The sequence below is a fragment of the Mixophyes fleayi genome, chromosome 5 (assembly GCF_038048845.1).
Source record: "Mixophyes fleayi isolate aMixFle1 chromosome 5, aMixFle1.hap1, whole genome shotgun sequence".
Lineage (NCBI taxonomy): Eukaryota > Metazoa > Chordata > Amphibia > Anura > Limnodynastidae > Mixophyes > Mixophyes fleayi.
In genome coordinates, this window is record NC_134406.1 from 63,940,993 (window position 1) to 63,963,071 (window position 22,079).

The 22,079-nt window shown below is 38.2% G+C and overlaps 1 protein-coding gene across 1 annotated transcript in view; it reads right to left on the bottom strand.

Annotated features, from left to right (window-relative positions):
• The window catches only part of TBC1D5 (TBC1 domain family member 5), a 317,866-nt gene extending 299,024 nt beyond the window's left edge, over positions 1-18,842 (bottom strand). Inside the window, exon 1 of the mRNA XM_075212315.1 lies at positions 18,620-18,842. Coding sequence (XP_075068416.1) covers positions 18,620-18,652 — 33 coding nt within the window. The 5' untranslated portion in view covers positions 18,653-18,842. The remainder of the gene's footprint in view (positions 1-18,619) is intronic.
• Between the last annotated feature and the right edge of the window lie 3,237 nt (positions 18,843-22,079).

Genomic DNA, 22,079 nt, shown 5'->3' on the forward strand with positions numbered 1-22,079 from the left:
GGAAATGTTGTTTTTGGGATAAAGTTGATTGTGATGGCAAAGAGCGACTTTGAAATTATTTGCAATCATAAAAACTGCAGACACAATATTTGTGTCATTCTCAAAACTTTTGGCCATGACTGTACTTAACTAAATACGTTTACCATGCTATCACTCTTCTGCAGCAGGTTAGGAGGGAGGGGCTTCTGTAACTAAACAAGGAGATAGTGACAAAAAATTAGGTAGACTTGCAGTGTGACCTGTTTGCTTTATACACAGGAGCAGACACACTGATGTCACAATGACTCAGTCTTAGCTTTTTGACCTGTACATCCCATCAGGACGCTGTCCTAAAGATGTGGGAGGAGTAACATTGTCCGTAATGGTGTGAGGAAGGAATACTCTACTTTCATCAACATCATTTATTTATAAAACGGTGCAGCACTGTACAGAGAATATATCACTTTGCAACAGAGCTGCAGTGACATGTCACATTAACACTGAAGAGTGTATTTCACCTTTAAGATTCATATCAGTATTTTTTATTTTTTTCAAATGGTCCTTAATTACCATTTTTGCCTACTCTACTGGAATGTCCAGGAGACTCCTAGTTTCAGGTAGTTCTCCAGGACAGAAGCCTTTTTCCCGAATCCCACCCACTTCCCACTGAAGCTGCAAGTCGCAACATTTTGGCCCTGGTATATGAAATGATCTTGGCATTTCGCCTCGGGGCTGAAGCCACAATGGCGCAATCTGCGGCTCCATGCCCCTCACCCCACCCCTGCACTTGCCACCTGACCATGTGTTAACAAGTATATTTAATAACAGTGAAAGTTGTATGCAAACTGAAACTTATGCAAAGCAAAATTAAGTAAAAAGTTGTAAGAAATTGTGTGTGTACATGTTAATATGTTATTAGCATCTAATAGTGTTTAGCAGGCTTTTAGGCTCTGCATTGAATGCCCATGATATAAGCCCTCAGTATACTCCCTATTGTAGTAAAAAGCAAATTTAGGACACAAATGGCATATCTGATCTGCCCACATCACGCCAAGTCCTGACCAAACCCCACCCAGTTCCATCCACATTATCACAAGGCCACACAGCTTTCTGGGACCTCAAATCTGAACAGTCCCGCCAAAATATGGATTGTTGGGAGGTATACCTTAGCTAGAAGGAAAAAGGTCCCCATAGCACACAGTAGTGATGTTCAATGGGGGGAATTCAATTCTCAGCGGTAATCTTTTTAACACCGTGATTTTAACTCGGTTTTCACTCATTCTGGAACGCGTTAACTTTACCCCTTATTCAAATCTATTTTTAACGCACCATTTTGTTAGCGAAAATGATACCATCACGGACAAGTAGGCGATCCTTTGAAAGTATAGGGAGGGAGGGAAAAGTGTTAAAAGCTATTCAATTATTTTTTAACGCAGCACGGTAAACTGTCAAATCGCCAGTTTTATCTTGTACCTCTACTGGCTGTGAAAAAAATTAAAAACATAAGAAAACTATTGAAATAATGTAACAATGTAAAAAAAAAAAAAAAAAGAAATATTATATCTTCCAGTAAATCATAACATGGAAAAGGTGATTTTGTTTTTTTACAAAAAGTATGTAAAAAAAAATTATTACAATTATTAAAATTAATACAGTAATCACTAATTAGTATCTGTATGTATGTACTAATGTGTTTTGTAATGATATAGATAATTGTGTAGTAAAAAAAAAAAAAGTATAGAAAAACTACTGTATGTAGATTATGTGTTATAAAATAGAAGGTTGTGTAATGCAATACTAATGTATGCCAATGTATTTTTTTTTTTATTAGAGATGACCACGTTTAAACCTCCCCTAAAAATTCGCAAGCACCAATGGTTAATGTATGGGGGCGGCGTTACCTGTTTTTAAATGGTCTCACCTACGGATCAAAACCTGTGTGTATAATTAAATTTTTTTAACACTGCAAAAAAAAATAATACAGTGGTCAATTGATTTCCCCCCATTGTGTGTATTGTTATCTTTGCGTGTCCCTGTGTTATGTAATATGTAAGTATACTGTGCATGTGTATCTGTATTAACATAATTTTCTGTATGTACACTGTATGTTTTTTCCTCTATGTCTGTTAACATTTCATTGTATGTCTGAATATTATTTCCTATTTCTATTCTGTTGTACTGTATGTATATAGGTTAAAGGAGAAGCTGGAAAAAAAAGTCTGCAAGGTCCACATTATCTTATCCTAGTAACTACTTGTTCATGTGGTTATTTTGTCTGCTTTCTTATCTATACAACAACAATAAAATCATATTTGCCTACTATTTGGACCTCCCGAAGGGGTAATCCACGGAACAAGTGAGGGGGGAGTGAATGCGATTCACCTAAGTGCATAGCGTGCATATAGGCCATAATGACGTTATTCGCAATAAAATGAAGCATCAAGACCCCATTCTCTTCAGAAGAAGGTGAAGTGGGCAGCTTAAAGAGAATTCTGCAGTAAAACATTTTACTAGGGAGCATAGAAAATACTCCCTAATTCTGGATGGAGAGAGCAGACAAACACTCATTTTCTGAATAATTGCAAACTGCAAAACTGACTATATAAAAATATTTTAAATTGGCAGGTTCTCTTGAAAGAGACACTATCATGAAAACTGTACAATCCAACTCATAACTAAACATAATCTCATACTTGCCTACTCTTCCGAAATTTCCGGGAGGCTCCTCCCAGACGAGTAGGCAAACCTCCCAGACCCTATAAAATGCAGAAATTCACTGCATTAAATACCGGGTGCAGGGCTTAATCGCGCCATTAAGCCCCACCCCCGTTACTCAATACCGTGAATTTTTGCACTTTATGGTAGGAAGTGGGACTATTGTGATGTAATAACGTCATCATGCCCCCCTCTACCCTCTGTCACATAATCTGTACTCCGATCTCCCGAAGTACAGATTTAAAAAGTTGGCAAGTATGCATAATCTTTAGAAACTTACAGTTGATACCCAGTTTTATGTGAATAACATTTTGTAGAAAAAATATTTTAGTGTTATTTTTGTTGGAGATCCAGGTGTAAACTGAGACCACATGTCGTCGTCATCAGCAGCACTTGTACACAACAGGGTCCATTTATAAAAACAGACACACATAAATACTGTGGAGAAACAGAATAGTGGTAAGTGAATGGGCAAAAATGATCTAGAGTTACTACCACTGTACTGCCAGTTTTTATAAATGTCTTCCTAATGCTTGGTACCTTGCGGTTGTTCTATGCCAGGTATAACCATGGAGTAGGACAAGTTGCAAGTTTTTGTTGCAATTGCTACTTACCGTTTCATACTTATCTTGCAGCGGTACCGCTCCACCACTTTATAATGCCAATGTGCATGAAATTTAGTTTTTCATTAAACCGACACATACTATAGCTAAATAATTGAGAGTTATTTCATTCACAAATAGGTTTTATAAAAATGCCCCTTATAATGTAAACATGGAGAATATTGGAATGAAAGGTAGATGGTCACATTTCCAGACAACAATGAGTAAAGGAACATACACTTACAAAGGATCTAAACACTGAAGATAATCTTACAAGATTATGTTAATTATATTTACTGACATTTAATTAACATCTTATTGTTTCTGCAGTTCCTCTTTTTTGCTGTGTAAGTTTTACTCTGAAAACGCCGCCGCTGTCATCTCCCACCCTCTGCGTGCCCTCCATTCTCACACTCACTTCCTCACCATGATTGTCTCCCTTCTCTTTCCAGTGACCTGACTGCAAACGATTATAGCCACCTGTTTTCAGCAGAAAGCATAAAGCAGCTGGATACACTAACATAATATCTGTTAGTCATAAATAAATAAGAAAGGACGGCCAGCAATTAAAGCAAAACAAGTAATCCAAATGAATTATACAATAAATATGCCATTCAGCATTGTCAACTTAAAACTACTTGTCTCTGCATTTATTTTACAAGGATGTGATAGGGTGCACAGGAAGAACACATCACATATTCTGTCTACCCATAACAGAGAACAGGGGGTGAATGAGGGAAAAGTGAATAGAGCGCAACTGAGGTGTAAAACAATATTTCAGTCCTATTCCTAAGTGTTGTCCCTAATCGCCAGTGAAATCATGTATTCTCACGAATACCGGCGCAAGTCACAAGATGGCTTCCTCCACTGTGTGATGGTAATAGACATACTGCAAAGTGGTCTGATTCACAAGAATATATTTGGTCCTTTAAAGCTGCACTCCCACCAAGCAGCAGCCATTTTTCCTGGCGCTCATCCGAGAGGGTAATTCATTTGCCGGCTATGTATTACAGAAATGGTAAAGCTCTGGGAAAGTTATGCTGCTCAAATAAGCTGCTCTCTGTATTCAATCAAATATATTACTGACAGAAAAGACACAGCCTTTTCTTTAACATCAATAACAAAAAAATAAATTAAAAAACTAATTTAAAGTGGAGCTCTTTATTTAGGGCCTCATTTAGAGTTAGGAGCAATGGGGGGGGGCAAATTTGCTCTTGAACAAGGGTGGAAATGCATTTTTTTGGGGTATGCAGAGAAAACACTGGCAGCTTCTGCATATAGCACACTAATACTGTACAGCTTTGTATTTACACTGCAATTTAGAATTGACATGGACACGCCCACTCCCAATTCTGTCTGTACATTTTACAACGGAGGTGTGGCCATCCCTGAACCTCGCTCGCAGTCAGTTGGGACTGGACAAAGAAACGAAACATACCAGACAACAATATTTTTAAATAGAGTCAGCCTAAACCGCTTAATTTGAACTTCATTTGGTATTGCATTATCAGCGTTAATGGTACAGTAGACAGCAGCAATGGTCCCTCTAGAAAATTAACGTATTTTAAAAGACAACTAAACCTTAAACACAAGTTGCTTTTACATAAAAAAACTGCTGAAAATTCCATAAACTTTGACAGTATTTGGAACATTACATTCACATTTATTAAGCAGCTACATGTAGCTATTGTTCTCTGTTATCAACATAAGCTGTTGGCTGCAACGTTCTTCTAAGGGGGGACTGATAGGAAACTCCACAGTGTAAAATATATTCAGCTATGTTAATCACCTGGAACAGTGATATATAGTCGCTTCTCAGCCTTTTGGCTAAGATCAAGTGCAGATGTGGCAGAGCTGTACTTGGTCCTCTGGCCAGGGGCCGGATAGGCAGCTTATGAAAGCCTGGGACAAATGTGCCTCTGGAGTGGCGACCCAGGGGTGCCATAAATCACTGCTCATGGGACCGTAAACACGTGATTATGTTGGCACCTATGCAATTTTGATCACTTTCTTTTGTGCAATCGCCATATTCTTTGCCCTGGCCTTATGGCTGGGCGAGAAAATTGTTATAACAAGCCCAGCCATTAGACTGGCGCCGTATCCACTCTGCACTATTTATTTTTTCTTCCCGTTTGTCACCATCACTTTTATGTTCACAGTTTCTGGATTTTTGTGGGTGCGGGTAGGCCCTCTTTGGCTCTTGTCCCCGGAATATCTAGAGGGGGCTGTGCGGCCCTGAGGCTCCGGCCCCCCTGAAAACCAACGTAGGTCCTCCTTCCCAGGGGTGGACTAGATATCGAGCCCTGTGTGAAGCATCGGCGGATCCCAGTGGCTAAAGGGGCCCCCCTAGCCTTGCGGCGAAGGGGGTCCAAAGACCCTTGTCCCCTAAGGGACCTTTTGGTTCCGGGGGTCGGGGATCAGGGCCCTTTCTTTTTAAAGGAAAGGCTAAATTCCGTATCCCTTTGTGCACTTTTTTTTATTGGTTTTGCACCTTTTTTGGGCACGTTGGGTTTCCAAAGCACGTTCCCAGGCTTTCAATAAAAAAAATGACATATATAGTTGTGAATGTTAACAGTATGTCTTTTACATAACCAATGTATATTTTAGGCTAAGCAGTCATCCAGGGCAGCATGGAGGCTTATCGGTTCTGCCTCACAGTGCTGGGGTCATGAGTTTGATTGTTGACCAAGGCCTCATCTGTGTGGCGTTTGTATGTTCTCCACATATTTGCGTGGGTCTACCCAAACACTCCAAAACCATTCTGGTAGCTTAATTGACTGCTGTCAAAATTAACCCTAGTCTGTGTGTGTATTAGGGAAATTACACTGTAATATGCAATGTGGCAGGGACTGATATGAATGACTGATATTCTGTGTACAGCGCTGTGGATTTGGTGGGGCTATATAAAACTATCCAGTTGCAGGAGTGGGGTAGGAGGAGAGGTGTTTTTTTTATTTATTTTTTATCCAAGATAAAAATACAGTCAGAGCAAGAGGAAAATGTTTAAAACCTCTAAACATAAAGTGCAAGCAATGCACAACAAATGCACCAAATATATTCAGATCTTAACAATTTAAAAAGGTAAACACATGTACCTAACTAAAAGGTGTATTTTATAGTTTCTTTACTATGTTGATGTAATTTGCAGTTTAGATTTCTCTAGTGGTGAAAATTCTGACTCAACAGCTGTCTCCGTTTGCAAACACAATTGCTACAATTCAGTAAATCAGTACCAATCATTCTATGGCGGAGGAAAGAAAAAAATGAAGATTCTTCGCCTACCTCAAAAACATTATCTACAGGCATCTTAAATGATTTGTGATGACAGCTGTTAAAATATTGGAACCAACTTCTTTTCAACAATTTAAATTCAAGTATAATATTCTGTTTTAAGTCACCTTGTATTTCCCAAAAAAAAAGACACAAGAAATTTTCATGAAAAGACTATCATTTTACACAAAATGCCATTTTGATTCCATTCATGAATAAATTACTTTGTTTTTACTATTTTTCTTGATTGGAGAAGAAGCATGTACACATTTCAAAAGACAAAGGTGACCATTTACAAAGCGCAAAAAGCCAATCAGCATTAGCTCCGACCCCACTGTATACTTTGATTTTTGCAAGTGCACTTAGATTTTCATCAAAAAGCACAGGTTTATGGAGCAAGATGAAGGTATTTGTGGAGGAATAGAAGCTTCCACAAGCCGAGAGGTGTGTCGGCACACTGATGTACTTAGATTTGTGTCGGCACATTGGTGTACTTGCAAATACAAAATTTTATTTTGTTTTAATTTGTGGAAGGATATAAATGAAAGGAGATCCAGTGGTTAAAGAGCACACCTTTTGACTGAATAGGCACATAATCTTTTTGTTTCTGCAAAATAATTTGATTTTTGAATGTCAGAGTTGGGGGTCTTCAGATCTCATGCTATAATTTTCCACCTTTGTGTTGCAACTCAGTGCAGAAGTGCATTCCTACGCACACTGACGTCTCTGAGCAGTAATTCAAGTGTAAAACTGATAAGTTAAATGTAATGGAAAGGTATTTCAAAAGTGGTAGAAGGTTGGACTTTGATGTGCCATTTATACCTTTAAATATTGTACCTCTTCAGGTCAATTCAAATATTGCTTGCAGTGGTCACGAGCAAAAATGCTCAGTACAATATAACGGAGATTTATTAATTAGCACTCGTTAAGTCAATAGTACAATAAGTAAGTAAGGCGTATAAGTAAGTATACTAAAACATTTTAAACTTAGGGGTCTATTTTAAGCTTCGATGAGCCAAAAACCTGGAGAATACAGTTGCTTTCTCCTGTGATTGGCCATCGCAGCTCTTCTTTCAATTTATCAAGGGCTTAAAGCGAAGGAGAAATCAGAGGTTTAACGCAGGTCACTGCAGTCCGCAATGACTACCATATGGACTGTGATGTGACCCAATTTAACAAGCAGTGAAAAGTTTTTCTTTTCATTGCCAGCATTTAAAGACTAACGTCATCTCAAAAACAGCTTACCTTTTCAATGATCACTGCCAGAGAAGACGCTGTGGATCAATTGCCGGGTCCCGTGACTATGAGCATGCGATAGCAACGCAGGGTTCAGGTCCTCCATCCAAGGAATTTAAGTTACTTTAGGAGGGCTGGTTAATAAGCCCTAACTTCATAAAAAACAACAGCAATACTTTTTGTATCACTATGGTATGCAGCACTACAAAATGATTCTTACTGCCACCCACTGGCCACCAATGATAAATAGACCCCTAAATGGCTATTCATTCAAACTCATCCTTCTTGCCAAAAATAACTTTTCTGCTTATAGGATTTGCCAACATTTTATTTGAGTAAATAAATAACCCCACTGATAAGATATAGAATAGAGGAACAAGCCTATTCCATAATGTCACTGAAGTAGCATTACCACTACAGCCAGAGGTGAGATGCCACTTCTATTTTAGATCATATTTCCATTGCTGGAAAAGCTGTCTTTGTAGAGAATGTGTAAGTACAGAAAAAGCTATTTAGGATATGACTAAACCATCACAATTAGCATTTGAAGCTTGAAGATCATTTAACTAATACTGTAATTGACATTTTTTGACATGTATTTATTAACATTACCTACTGAAGCTAATTAAAAGAACAATATTCAAAAGGTATAACATCCAAATATAAGATATAATCCAAAAATGCATTAGCATTTCTGAGATATTTCATTTTTCCTCTGTTACTCTTTATGGAATTATTTAAAAAAGTCTGGAAGAAATTACATATAATTGATATTCAATATAGATATTCACATATCAGGGGAAAAGGATGGGGTAAAGGGTGGTACAGAAATGAAAATAGAACCGGTTGAGGGAAGGATTTTTAAACAACCTTAACAATAAGAGTTGCAGCACTGGTATATGATACATTAATACATGCTGAACATTAGTTCCACATGTATCAATATAACAGAGTATACTGTCACAATATCCACATCAGTAGGTCTTTAGGTGCAAAAATATATAGAAATATATATACATATATATGCCATGTTCTACTACTAGACGATAAAACTATAAAAATATACATTTTAAAATCTTGTAATTTTGATGATGACAAGACCTTAAACAAATACTATACCAAACCAATTCCAAGAATCAGTAATCCCCTACTTTATACCATACACTTGACTCTAGCAGAACTGACCTGCCAGTAATGAATCTCCACACACCTGACTTCTCACCTCGCTGGCTGCCGCCTGGACCTGTGACAGCAGGAAATACCATACAAAGTGAGTCTAGAGCTTCTGTCTTATTCACACTCATTCACATTAACACATCTGCCATATGCTGTCCCATGCACCATGTTTATATCTGTGCTTCTGGTTTCCTCTGTTGCTCTCATATAACGTACAGAAATTATACATACACTGATTGGCCTAGTAGTAGAGATGGGGGTGTAAATACAGATCCAATAGGTTGCACTTGCAATACATGATAAAATATAATACATTAACCAACAGTTTAAATATACAATAAATCCATCATTTAATTGATACTAGGATATTGTATTGGCAATAATTCTAGTTGATTTCAACACAAGATCTACAAATAACATCTCCAGTATGTAGGTATATATCTATCTATACATTATTCATTTAGTAGGGGCCTCACATTAATCTGTTACATGGGCCCATTTGCAGCCCTGATGACATCACAACAGAAGAAAAACAGCATTTGCATCATATATCTTTAATTTTCCACGTTCAGTAAATGTACAAATAATGTAGTATGTCTTTTCATATGTCTGTTTAGATAACAGCTCTTTGATTACGCTAATATATGTAATTCCACAAATTTAAAATTAAAGTCCAATCTTGCTTTTTTAAAATAATTTTGGATTGCCCTAAAAAAGGTAATCTCACGCCAACTCAATTTTGAAAGTTTTATTGCACCACCATTAATGCATGCATATATTAATGAACCATGTCAATCCCTTGATGGCTGTGTGAAGCATCTGAGCTCTTATTTCCCCTACTCTCTCTTCTGTAAGTAACATACATTGGCAACCTATAAATAGTTCATAGCACAAACCAAGAGCAGTGACATACAGGACGATAGACTGTTTCAAAGGAATACTTGTATTTTTATTTCTAACAATAATATGCACAAAGTTATAATAGATAATGATTAACATAAACAGTTTTTCAACTATGAAAAGATAGATGCTGATTTTAAGATTTTACAGATCACATCATATAGTCATGCGGCACATATTTCCATTGATGGGAGTGAGTGAGAGGCCCTGCAAAAAGTATTCAGGTTTATTTCTACTCTTCTTATTTAGTCAACAAGAAGATCTCTTCAAAACATATGTTGTCTTTATAATAAGAAATGTTTTGGTGCAATGTCCCTTTAAAAGCAATAAATGACAGATTATTCAGTGACCATTTGAAGGTGAGGTCACAGGTAGATACAGGGCACAGAACTCTTTGGTGACTTCTACTAACCATTTCATTCCCAGTAAACATTATATTATCTGTTATACATAAGTTATAACTGTGACAAAACAATTTGCTTGTATGTGTTCTCTGTATTTTACCTTCACTGACAGTTATACAGTCAATAATGAAACACTGTCACAAATTTACTATTAACCAGTGGTCAAAGTGGAAATTTAGATGTGGCAGTATAGAAAATGTAAATGAATGGAATTTAATAGGTTTACAATGACTGCAGTAGGAGAAGTGGCAGAATGGCACACCACGGTATACCAGACCAAATTTTATTCCGAGGGGCAAGACTCGACTCAGAAGCCTATTAGGAACATTTTAAAAAGAAAAAAAATGAAGGTGGCCCGGTGACCCAGTCCAAGGTAGCCCACTATGGGACCCGCCCGGGGGGCAGATGCCCCCCTGATCCCCAGCCAGCCTGCCCCTGTAAGTGATTATATTACTACTCTGCAAATATAAATGATGACATCACTATTCACCAAATTTCAATCATGACATCATATCTCACCAAATATAAACATATATTATACAAAGTTTGATATATACAAGTACTAATCTACACAGATCAGCCACAACATTAAAACCACCTGCCTAATATTGTGTAGGTCCCGGTTGTGCCGGCAATACAGCTCTGACCTGTCGATGCATGGACTCCACAAGACCTCTGAAGATGTCAGCAGCAGATCTTTTAAGTACTGAAGATACAAGGTGGAGGCTCCATGGCTCGGTCTTGATTTTGCAGCACATTTCACACAAGTTCGACTGGATTGAGATCTGGGGAATTTAGAGGTCAAGCCAACACCTTGAACACTTTATCATGTTCCACAAACCATACCTGAACAATTTTTGCAGTGTGGCAGGGTTCAGTATCCTGCTGAAAGAGGTCACTGCCATCATAAAATGCAATTACCATGATGGAGTATACTTTGTAACAATGTTTAGGTAGGTGGAATGTGTTAAAGTGACATTCACATGAATGCCAGCAGGCGGCGATGGACTGTGTGGACCTGATGAGCTAGCTTTCGCTCCCCACGCGCATCAATGAGCATTGGGCACCCAAGACAATGTCGCTGGTTCTCCGGTTGTCCTTCCTGGACCATGTTTGGTACTAACCACTGCATACTGGGAACTACCCACATGACCTGCCGTTTTGGAGATGCTCTGACCCAGCCATCCCAATTGGGCCCTTGTGAAGGTCGCTCAGATCCTTACGCTTGTCCATTTTTCCTGATTCCAACACATCAACTTCAAGAACTGACTGTTCACTAGCTGCATAATATATCTCATCCCTTGACAGTTGTCATTGTAACAAAACAAATAAATGTTATTCACTTCACTTGTTAGTGGCTTTAATTTTGTGGTTGATTAGTGTACATACTTAACATAATTTTTTATTAACTATTTACAAGCTTGTTTAATAATATGATACTTACAGTATCAGTATACAGCGAATATTAGCTCTAGTTTGGTAAGTTTAGTGCAAGTTAGACTAATAAAAGTCTTTATGTGCTCTAAACAGACATAGTTCCACCACTGTATGTACATATATGGGTATAAATATCACCGATGTATGTGGTGAGCTACAAGGAGGTGAGAGGGCCCGGGAATATCGGGTCATCCTCCAAGACCCTGCTCTGCTCTATTGAGCATATGCCTGTATGGGAATTGTGCACTTAGGCCCTGACTGGACCCTCAATGCATATGTGCTAAATTAACAGAAGAATAGAGATGGGGTCTATTCTGAGCATGTGTCGGTCTGGCACATGTGTGGTGATGGGACCTCCTCCAAATTTTGCTATAGAGTCCGGCAATGCAGTGTTCTGCTCCTGTGTAGCTCAGAGGTTTAGGGCACTGACTTTATAACAGTGACCCTCAGAAATATGTTGCAGATCCATTTGAAATCTAAAAGTCAGCTCCTTGTGACCTTGAACAAGCTGCTCATATATAGTACATAATACTATCATTGCTTTTTACTTGCAGTGTAGTTAGCTCATCCTGACAATATAGAGAAAATTCATCTCTATTATAAGTGCATCTTCAATATTTACTGAAGATCACCAAAAGTTAATGCTATTTGTCAGATGTGTTCTGTGCTTTAGTGAGTACAGTTGATGTATCTACCATAGAGATCAATGATCTCTCAGTGTACATTAGCAGGTCAACACTATCGGTTTACTTGCTGTGTATAAGACATTTTCTTTTCCTGTGTCCCAGTCACTTAAACTAGACTGTAAACTTGAATTGGCATGGAAGATGTGCAGGACAATTCAGTGTATGCTGCACTCATGGAGCACAGTTCATAGATGAACACACTAAGAAGCACAGAGGAGGAATTGCAATTGAAATAATGCTCTTTGCTGGTAAAGGCTGTACTAGGTAAACTGTGGGGGCAGCATAATCTCTGGCTGAGGAAAACTTAATAAAAGGAATGAAGCAGAAAAGCTTTACGTATTACCCAAAGAAAATGTATGGGCCATTGTGATCAGTGATGTCAGGGTGCACGGCCAAATAATATCAGATACAATCCACCCTAGTACTAATTCAAGACACAGGTGACACTCTAATAATAATAAAAAAAAATATCAGGTTGTTTATTTAATCCATAAAAAGACAGCAAACAATATTTATCCAGGAAAAGGTGTCAAGGTGTATGTATAATTAATTATTCGATTAAAATTAATAATCTGCAAAATGTAAGGAGCGCCAGAACCACTATAGAAACTTAAAGTAAAAAAATATACATTGTAGGTACATAATGAATACATGACAAATGTAAAGCGCTATGGAATCTGCTGGCACTATATAAATAAACAAGTTAACCCATGTATGATACTCATGTATTCTAGTCAAATCAAGCTACTTAAGGTGTTAAAAAGGTTCTTGTCATGCATTTGGGCCTAGCCCAGGCCTCCTCAGGGGAAGAGCGTTACTTCCCGACGCAAGCGCCCTTTTTTAACGTGGTTTTGTCCACATGTCACCACCTCATCATTTTTCTCCATCACCTCATCCTTCATCGCCACATCTATCCAGATGTCTATCCAGACACAGGGATCTCTCTTAGCGGTCCTGAGTATCACACTCCTCTCGCTCTGTCAGCCCCGGCAACCACCAACCATTCCCCACTGTCACCCCCGGCAACCACCAACCACTCCCAACTGTCACTTCTCCTTCAAGAAATATATATCTTTTTTTTAAATCTTTATAAACACTTTTAACAATCAACAAATTAAATTAACAAATTAAAAACATCTTAGTATACCAAATTTCAGCCCATTCTGAGTTTTTTTTCCCAACACACACTAAGAATTTAGTAGGTCAGTATATAACTCCACCCAGCAGGTGGCGCTGCAGCTTGTTTTTTTTTTTTCACACACACACAGACTAACACACGCCACTAGGCTTTTATATTATAGATGTTGTTGATGTGGATGAGGACGCTATGGAATCTGCTGGCACTATATAAATAAATGTTGATGATGTGGATGATGACGCCATGGAATCTGCTTGCACTATATAAATAAATGTTGATGATGTAGATGATGACGCTATGGAATCTGCTGGCACTATATAGGGTAAGAAATTTCCACTATTTTTTCTGTACACCACTATGGGAAAAATTAGCGGAAATTTCTGTAAAATCTCTATCACAATGTATCTCTGCGGACAAAATTAATGATGACCTAGGCAGATTAGAGGAATGGTCAAGAATATGGAAAATTATATATATATATATATATATATATATATATATATATAAAAAGAGTTTTAACAAGGTATAGGGGGAAAGCATACTACAGAGGTGAAGTTGAGGGGAAATGTGGGGGGGAGGAATTACTTCACTGAAAGAGTAGTGGAGAGGTGGAAGCCTTCCAACAAAGGTAAAAATTTTAGGGGAATTTAAACATGCCTGTGTATACATATTCTAAATCTAAGTAGAGTCTCAGCAATAAAATAGGCAGATTAGATGGGCTGTGTAGATTCTATCTGCCATCAAATACAAAAGTTTCTTTGTAATATCTGCAATTAAGTTACAAAACTCGAGAATTGGATGTGGAGCAGATAAAGACTAAGATTGAAATAATTGCAATAATGCCACTTGGGCAAGTGTCTCACAGGTATGCAGGCTCAGGCCAGCTTCCAGAAATCTCCTTAGTCAACAAAGGTTATAGCAGGCTTCAATCATGTTATATACACTCATATATACTATTAATTCATTTAAAATAGTTTTCACAAACTCTCAACATATAAAACGTCTTTGTTCCAGATTGTTGTTGTTTTTTTTCTTGTATTTCCGTTCATGATTGTGCTGTTGTTTTTTTTCTTGCAATTGCAGAAACTCTTAGCAAGTATCACACAAATTAAGAAATATCACCCCATAAATGAATGCTAACACCCAATGCGTCTTTGAATTACACTGCTCTATATCCCAGGAAACAGCCTGCCAAATTAACCTAGTTTTTATCTGTAAAATATACATAAAAAATAGGTAAATAAATGAGTAAGAAATTAAATACAACAGATTTGTAGGGAGGATAAAAATATAATACATATATAAAGCTTTTACTTCCATTATTAAGAATGTACTTTCCATTGTCATAATGTGTTGAAACATGAAAATGAGAAGCTTCATACAAAATACAATTGTGTTAAGGTCATCTAATGGGTTAAGATTCCATTTTAATCCCCAAAGGTTCAAGAGGATAGTGAGAACCTGGAAAGTCCCCTAAGCACTGTATCACTCAACTCGTCATGTTTTATTCTTTGCAGGATATTAGGTACAAAACTCAAACACAGGAAAAGTCATAAAACATTCAAGGCTGTAGAAAATACAGAAGCACAGGGTGCTAAATGGCTAATGACTGGTAAAGTTATATACAAAATCGTATTTATACTAGAAGTACAAATGACATTTTAGAGCTCCTGCATTAGATTTTTATAATTTGTTTCAACATAGAGTAACCTTAAAGGGAAAAACACAGTAAAATGAATCCCTACCTACTTCCCCTGATTTAAAGGAACAGTCTCAGGCTTTGCAGATTTTCCCTGTTAATTATAAAGGCCTGGGTATTGTAATATTGATACCAGGTACCTGGTAGTTGTATAAAGTAAGTAATTACCTTGAATATGTTTATTAAAGCATCTTTTTTTACATTGAATATAACTGTATTATGATCACTACTAAGTATTAGGGGTGAGACCAGTGTATTTATTCTTAAAAACTGGGTGCACATGGTTGAGCATGTGATGAAGTGAGCAGGGCTACTTGGAGCCAATCACTAGAATGTTAATGTCAGTATTTCAGCTCAGTCAATTCTTATCTCTCAATACCTAGTTCAGGTTGGCTTAAAACTGTAGCTGCTAGCCAATGTAAAAGCATAAAACTGAAGCGGCTAATGAATCCACGTATCTAAACAAAGTAATGTGAAGGCTCTTGTCAAATTGGTGCGTGAGGATAGAAACAAAGTTCAAACTTGTTTAAATATGGAACTTATGTAGCAATGTACTTCTAAATGAAACACAGTTCATTCATTCAACTTGTTAGTGCATATTTTGCTTAAAGGATTTCTGATATACTTTACCTACCAGATTGCATATGTGATACGATTTTCTCCCCAAAAAATTGTGCTTAGATCCCAACTAATAGTAAGAATGCTGCTTGGACACTAAGTGAAAGGATTCTACACCTTACGCTACAAATCCAGGTCCTTCCACCAGATTTAATTCAGATCCAATAGTTAAGGAAATATGTAACTTAACAACAGTGTACTTGTTAGGACTGAAATCCTGATTCCAGTAGTTAAGACTTAATGCTGCAAATTGTTCTTCCACCAGAAGTATTGCTGCATCACAGTTACCTGCTGCCCAGCAATAGAGCAGTTAATATATACTGTTGCAGATTTTCCAGCAGGCAATTACATTCACTTGTGTCTGGTCCTTAGATACTTAACTCTATGGACAGTCCTTGCCAGATCATTGAGTCTTTCCTGCAGCTCTCTTCTGCAGCCTTTGCCATCCTTTCCCATGTTCCAGATACTTTTGCTACCACTGTGCTAAGCTGAGCTTCAGAGACTCTGCTTCATACCCATCCAGCCACTGAACTCTGCCTATGACCGCCTCCAAGACTTCTGCCGTGCTGCCCCAATTTTTTGGAACTCCCTACGCCGCCTCACTTGATTCTCCCTCAACCTTTAATCCTTAAACTGCTCACTCAATATTCACCTTTTCAAGCTTGTCTATCCTACCAGCTCCTGACCATCTTATCCATTACCTCCTCTTCCTTCATCTGATATCTCCACTTTCTCCCAGGTCCTACTGTCTCTCACAACCCCTCCCTCTAGAATGTAAGATCTTACGAACAGTGTCCTCTCCACCTATTGTCTCATGTCTGTCTGCTGTCTGACTACCTCATACTTCCTGTCATGTCTTTTGCTGCACTCTTTACTCACACTCATCTATGCTACTTATGTGCATTACCTTATCTATTTGTCACTTGCTTCTGTGTCCGGCGCTACAGAATATGTGGCGCCTTATAAATAAATAATAATAATACTTTGTGTTCCAGTGGCCTAGTATACCAATACTGCAGGTACTTCTCATGCTTTACAGAGACTCACTACCAGTATATCATCCACTTTGTCAGAGGTCCTTCAAACGGTGTCCTATCCAGTATTTCACTCATTACCTATATTCTGGTCTGTGTCCTTTAAGTACTACTCCCATAATCCAACTCTACATTAGCAATTAAGATAATTGATGCTATATTTGTCCTGTTCCTTCATCACGGACTGTTTACCAGTTATCGCTGTGATCATTCTGGTCTCTGGTCACTGGGTCTCTACTACCTTGTTTAAACCTTTGTGTTTATGTTACAAAAAAGTCACATTTTATCAACTAGTGATACTATTTAACACTCAGAATTGTGACAGTTCCCTGTAACAATCCTTTACAATCAAAGGGAGAATGTCATCTAAAATGTCCTCCATCTCATTATAGAATATATGTATATCCAGAAGTCAAAGTGGGGGTGTATACAGGGGCAGATGAGGCTGGGGGGCCGGGGAACATCTGCCCCCCGGGCCGGTCCCATAGTCGGCTACCTTGGGCTGGGTCACCTGCATTTTTTTCTTTTAAAATAGGCTGCTGAGTCGAGTCTTGCCCCCTGGGCTGAAATTTGCCAGCCCTCCCCTGGGTGTATACAATGGTATGCCATACCGCCACTTCTCCTACTGCTTTCCATGTAACACTATCAAATTCCAGTCACTTATATTCCCATTACATTCTTCAAGGTAAATCCAGGGATAATCGCTGAAATCCTTTCTGGCCCGGGATGACCTTGGGTTCAGAATATCTATAGCAGCTGCCACAAACTCACATCAGCGCAGCTCTTTCCTTCCAGGTTGTAAGATCTTTATCTTAGTACCTGCCAGGCATCACCATAGTACTGCAATGCCAGCAGCCCAGCAAAGCTCCGCTCTGGTCGATTTAGTCAAGTTGGGTGTGTATGTACATATCTGTTCTACACATACATATTGTTTTTATTTACCGGTACATCCAAACATAATTTGTACAAAACTGCTCAAAATTAATATCCCTTAGGTTTTATTTCTTGCAGTAATTTATTTAAGCAAAAAACATAAAAAAAAATGTTTTCTGATATTTAAGCCTGTTTTCTTTTCAGTTTGCTGGCTTAGAAGCAAAAACACAAAATTATATACCAACAAAAGAAAAGTGCATGTTTTAAAACAATTGGCTTTCTGGCATATAGGCATGTATTTGTCATAAAATATAAAATCACTTCACTAAAATCCTTGAGACATTTTGTTAATTAAACACAATACCACATAGCTAGCTGCACAACTATCATTTATTTGATCTAGATACTTATTCAAAGACTTTAAACTCAAATTACATTAAAATAAACACAAATAAAAATAAAAGCCCCTGTGTCTTGTTAACTGGACATTTTAAAAGGCACAGAATGTGAATGGGCAGGTGCAAAAAAATAACACTAGTCCCTTGAGTTTTCTAATTAGATTATAAATGATACCACATGGTACAAACACAGAATCTATACAGCTCATTTTCAGGAAAGCCAAAGATCACGAAATTGAAGATGCACAAGCATATGCTGAGATAACATAAAAACTTGGGAGAAGATAGAGATGAGTCATTTAATTAAAGTCAATTTGTCTGCAAAGTCTATTATAAAGAGCATGCATCACTTTATGTATCAGATCCTTTTTTGGGGGGTGGTGGGAGAATATTGGGCTAGAGAGGGTTTGCTACATAACACCCCTATTAAGGAGCCCTATATGACAGTACTCACACTTTGCTGAATTACTAGTATTTCTGAAGCCATTTCAACGTGGTTCTATATGGGGACGAGTCCACATTCAGTTTTGAAATCATCAAATAGTTATATTTGTCTGTTCTTTGGCATCATATGACTTCTTTCTTTTAAAATGATTAGAACACACAGACAATCTGACTCTTCCGTCTCATTTTTATACAGATGCTACAGGCATTATGCCAGGTATACCGACCGGAAAGGGAGGAGGAGACTGAATTAAAGGGAAATAAATAAAAATGTAAGGATTTGAAGAACAAATAGCAACTCTAAACACACAGATGAGTTTTCTAAGTAGTGAATCAGAAAACATTAATTCATTGTTATACATTTTAATGATTGCTAACTACAGTAGATTTAGCAAAACAGTACCTCCAGTGGGAATTTCAGAGTTTATTAGACTATCCTGCCATCCTGACAGATAGGAATTGTGTTCTGACTGCTGGGGCTGTTGGGGAGTGTGTCCTCCACTTCTGCCACTGGTGCACATGGCAATGTGGTGGGAGCGATTAGGGGAGTGGATATGGGGGGGTGGATGACCAAGCCCATTAAATGGAGCCAGGCAGGTCCTTGAGGACATAGTATGTCCTAATATGACATGACCATGCCCCCTTTTGAAGGTGAGCACATACTGTCCTAATTTACACATTTAAAATGTTGGAAGGTTTGCCAAAGTATATTACTGCTCCTGCCTTCTATTAGGAAAAGGTGTTATCAGGATTGAATTGCGATGTTTAGAAACCAGTTTGAGTTGGAAATTCAATAAATGCCAAAATGTTAAAATTAGCAGTAATATGCCACTGACACTTGTGTTATAGCTGTGCAACAGTAAGAAATAAAGAATGCTGGAATTTACAAAAGACAATTCCAAATTTTACTGTAAATATATTTAAGAGATAAAATATGTCAAAATACATATATGGGAAATGTAGTCAGTACAAAGAATTGCTATGCTGCTCCAGATCAGCTGTGTGATATAAAGCTGGAATGAAATAAGAGTTTTTACATTTGTACAATTAAAGGATTCAGCTGTAATCACCCAACACACTATCTGCCTTTTAACAGTCCCAATCAGTAGCAGATCTAGGTGTAATCAACAGCAGCAGGGGGCTTCAGAAAGCAAAACAAAACAAAAACAGCAGGAATCTTTGCTAATATACATTAATTGGCATGAGCCAACGTTATAGTGCATGAAAGCAGTCTCTCCACTTGCTGAGCAAACTCTCTGCTAAAGTAGCAAATTAATAGGAACGCCTACAGAAGGATAAATAGCAGGAATAAGAAGCACTCAAAGGTGATCCTGTCTGCCTAAACTCCATAAATCCTCTACTATGACACAGCCACAAGTGTAAAAAAAAGTTAATTGGGAACTTAATTACTTTCAAACGCCTTAAAACAGTGGCATGGCCTTCAATAACGGATGAGCCACCATTTTAAAATGGACCTTCTCCTTCTAGCACTGAATCAACACTGCCAGTGGCAGTCTCTGTATCAACGCGGCACGTGACCATTGTGCAGAAACAAGACTTTTGCAATGGACGAACGCCAATTCAGCACTCCTCTGCATCTCTTTAATAAATACAAAACAGTGATCTATTGTAGCTGGCGTATCACCTAGCATTGGATCGCTATTACAAGTGGTCTATTACTGCAGAGAGGCATTACATTTAGTACCCCAAAACCTTGAAACCTAAAATATACCTGTAAAAATAAAACAAAAAGAAAAGAAAGACTATGCTGACTCTATATACATCCTACCTCCCAACCGTCCCAGTTTAAGCGGGACAGTTTCGATTTGAGGGCTCTGTCCCACCATCCCAATTGGGACAGCTTTGTCTCTGGGCCAAATAATAACATCAGACCCTGTACAAAGTTACAAAATATACATATTTGTTGTCCCTATACTCAAAAGAACTGGTTATATATTGAGGTTAATATCGTAGGTTGCACTATTTATAATAAAGAATAAAATATATTTCTTCCAATATTCAGTCAAAAGAAATTCCTGTACAACCCCCCCAAAATAAAGAATTAGCTTGGGTTGACTTGCAGTTATTAACAGTTAAAGTGGACCTACCATCCAAACACAATAAACACAGGTGACATTAAAAGTGGTAAATTAAAAGTATTTTTTTGTATTTAAAGTGAATCTGTCATCCTGGAAATGTCCATGTGCAAAATATATTGTTCTTGTGTGTTGGTGAACTGTTAAAACATCTTGCAAAAAATAGACTGGTCTGAAATGACCATTTTCACAAACATTGGCAACAAAAGTCTTATTTCCAAATGTTCCGATTTTGGCTGAACGAAATCAAGTTACAAACAGTATGTTTGTGGTGGGCCGAATATTTATTTTCCTTTCTTTATTATGATTTATTTATATAGCGCAAATCATATTACCCTAAAACGCACACATACATGTTTAGGGTCCAAATAACTGTGATGAAAGCCACCTTTCATTTTACACTAATAGAATGTTCTGCTCTCTCTCGATTTTGTGTGGAGTAGCTGTACATCATGGAGGTGGTCATAGATACGAGGATAAACAATTAAAAAATTATAATTTCAGTGATATACAGGGCCGGATTAACCCGAGGTCTAACTGGGCTATAGCCCAGGGGCCTCGGGCATCCAGGGGGCCCTTCAAAGTCCTCAGCAGCATTATTGATCGGTCCGGGGGCGCCCCCAGCCTGATCAATGCTGCTGATCACTGTCACTGTAGTCCTCCGTCCCCGGCGCTCAGTAATCTGCTTACTGAGGAGATGTCGCGAGTGAACTCTCGCGAGATCTCCTCAGTAAGGAGCTTACAGCGCGCCGGGGACGGAGGACTACATTGACAGGTAAGCGCTTGGGCGGGGGGCCCTCACGGGGTACGGGGGGGGGGGGGGCGGCGGGTGGCTCACATTGGGGGCCTCACAGGGGGAATGGAGGCGCTCTTAGCCCAGGGGCCTCCATTCCCTTAATCCGGCCCTGGTGATATATGGTGTGCAATGAACAGTAGTTTTCACGAGTTACTGAAGCAAAAAACTTCTGTACATGTTCTCAATGTCAGTGGATGAGCGAAAGCAGCATACAGATATGCAGTGTAAAATTCATATGATTCAATGTTGCAATTTATTTATACAGTTCTCATTATGTCTTCATGTGATGCTCCTCCTCTTTCAATATGAGGTGTTTCTATAGGAGGGCAACCTGAGGCAGCTGCCATGATGGAAATTCATTTAAATATCCCAATTTCCATTATGGGAATTTATAGCTTGTTGGTAGATGTAAGAAGGCTTAAATGGTACAATATATAAATAATTTAAAGTGCACGCAACGCATATAAAAATGTTTATTGCCATTTGTATAAGGAATAAGTATGGTGTAATTTCAGTTGCCGCCTCAGGCAGCAGAGCAACTAAACACCGCTGAGGAATATTATTATTATAATTTATTG